The sequence below is a fragment of the Alosa sapidissima genome, chromosome 7, assembly GCF_018492685.1.
Source record: "Alosa sapidissima isolate fAloSap1 chromosome 7, fAloSap1.pri, whole genome shotgun sequence".
Classification (NCBI taxonomy): domain Eukaryota; kingdom Metazoa; phylum Chordata; class Actinopteri; order Clupeiformes; family Clupeidae; genus Alosa; species Alosa sapidissima.
The window spans coordinates 4,985,051-4,987,550 of NC_055963.1; the positions used below are offsets into that span (position 1 = coordinate 4,985,051).

The following is a 2,500-nucleotide window of genomic DNA, read 5'->3' on the forward strand; positions in this document are numbered from 1 at the left end:
ATAACACACACACACACACACACACACATACACACACACACACACACACACACACACACACACAACACACACACAATACACACACACATGTGATTACAAATACTCTCACTCTCACTAACACATTGAAGCTATCCACAGTACCCTAAGTAGGAGTAACACTTCTCACACACACCTTACTCCTCTGACCTACTTTGTGTGTGTGTGTGTGTCTGTGTGTGTGTGTAGTGTGTGTGTGTCAGGTGTTGCCGTTTGATGACAATGTGTGTCTGCGGGAGCCGTTGCCAGAACTACATGAAGTGTATCTCGGTGATGCGCTTCAACAGCTCGGCCCCGTTCGTGGCGTCCCCGTCCACGCTGTTCCGGCCCATCCACCCAATCACAGGGCTGCGCTGCCGCTGCCCCCGCCGGCTTCACGGGCGACTACTGCGAGACGGAGATCAACCTGTGCTACTCCAACCCCTGCCTCAACGGGGGCGTCTGCGCACGCAGGGAGGGCGGCTTCACCTGCATCTGCAGAGAGGACTACACTGGTATGTGTGTGTGTGTGTGTGTGTGTGTGTGTGTGTGTGCGTGCGTGTATATATGTGTGTGTGTGTGTGTGTGTGTGTGTCTGTGTATGTGCGTGTGTGTGTGTGTCTGTGTGTGTGTTGTGCGTGTGTGTGTGTGTGTTTCTGTGTGTGTGTTTGTATGTGCGTGTGTGTGTGTGTCTGTGTGTGTGTGTGTGTGTGTCTGTGTGTGTGTGTGTGTGTGTGTGTGTGTGTGTGTGTGTGTGTGTGTGTGTGTACCAAGTATGAGGTGAACGGGAAGTTTAAAAGTTTGCATTCTAATTTTGCCCCTAGCCTGCAGGTGAAACACACACACACACACACAGACACATCACACACATACACACACACACGCACACACAAGCTTACTACCTCTGCTCATCTGAGAGCCAGAGAATCAGCTCTGGGCACTTTTCCAACCCCAGCACCCAGTGCAGAACCATGGAGCGGGTGAAGAGAGAAGCAGGAGAAACAAAGACAAAGAGTGGGGATAGAGGAAGACAACTGGAGGAGAGCAGGAGACAGAGGGAGAGAACAGAGCCTGAAACCCAGCCACAGAAAGAGAGAGAGAGAGAGAGAGAGAGAGAGAGAGAGAGGAGAGAGAGAGAGAGAGAGAGAGAGTATATGCACCATAGAGACTGGGTGAAAGAAAGCAAAGCCACACTGTATTTCAGCAGGGTTTCATAACCCCTTCCTGTTCCGTGCACTAATCAGGCTCATATCAGAATTCTCTGTTCTTTAAACAGCCTGCCAGCTCCTGTAAAATTGATGCTAATTTAAAAATGAGAGTGAGTTCAACAGGGGCGAGGCAGAGAGCGACGCATACACTTGTCCGTCGCTTCACCCAGAGCCCAGTGGCACGTGACTGACCCCCGCTGACCGCCTCACGCAGCTCACCTGAGCTACTGCTCTCCCCCTGCCCCCTCCCCTCCCCCGTCTGCCTCGGCCATATATCCAACCCTCAGCTATGACTCAGCAGCTCTCGCCTCAGCCATGACTCATCAGTTCATGCAGTGCAGTGATCTCAGTGCTGATGTGCATTTAGCTCCTTGGGGGGCAGAGGGCCATTACGCACATCTGATGTAAAGGGAACGTTCAGCATATGGAGAGTGGGGGGCATGCTTACAGTGCGATCCCATCAGGTGGCTGGGTGGCTTGGATGCAGAGGAGAAAGGCCGTTTTTACGCTTTTTTATGTTTTTATGCTTTTTTTTAATGTTTTTAAGGCTGTTGTAACGGAGAAGGGTTTTAGACACAGGCCTGGGCTGGATCAGGAGTGTGTGAAGTGAAAGTGACAGCGGAGACGCGGAGGACCGGGTCAGATTCTTTAGGGAGGGTCCTGATAGAGACGGACAGATAGAGCACTCAGTTAATGGACAGCAACAATGATGCCTAACCGCCTGCTGGGAGATTGCTGTGGGCGCTGCTGTCACTCAAGTGATGCATTCATCACAATTTTCTTGTTTCCCTGTCTCTCTGTCTCTCTCTTTCTGTGTGTGTGTGTGTGTGTGTGTGTGTGTGTGTGTGTGTGTGTGTGTGTGTGTGTGTGTGTGTGTGTGTGAAAGAGAGAGAGGGAGAGAAAGAGACATGCAGAAAGGGAAAAAGAGAGAGAAGGGGTTAATAGTAATTCAGTCCTAAGTAGCCGTGGAATAAGCATGAGAGACGCAGAGAGAGAGCCAAATGAGAGAGAGAGAGAGATAGAGAGAGAGAAAGACAGCAGGGGAGGCAAAAGAAAGAGGGAATAGGTGGGGGCGGCAGCCCCTTGGGGTAAAACATATGTGGGCGAGTGGGGAGGGGGGGGGGGGGGGGGTTGTTGGCCTTAGGGGAAGACGGGGGTCTTTGATGAATAAAACATCCCATGAATGAAGGAGTAAGAATGCATTAGACACGTAGCGAGATGGTGGGATAGAGAAATGGTGGGGAAAGGGGGAGAGGGAGAGAGAAGGGAAGGAACTG

The 2,500-nt window shown here is 51.4% G+C and overlaps 1 protein-coding gene across 1 annotated transcript in view; it reads left to right on the forward strand.

Moving 5' to 3' along the window:
• celsr3 (cadherin, EGF LAG seven-pass G-type receptor 3) overlaps positions 1-2,500 on the forward strand; it is a 54,157-nt gene that overhangs the window by 18,270 nt on the left and 33,387 nt on the right. Inside the window, 3 exon segments of the mRNA XM_042097745.1 lie at positions 226-278; positions 280-399; positions 401-530. Of these exon segments, the coding sequence (XP_041953679.1) occupies positions 226-278; positions 280-399; positions 401-530 (303 nt within the window).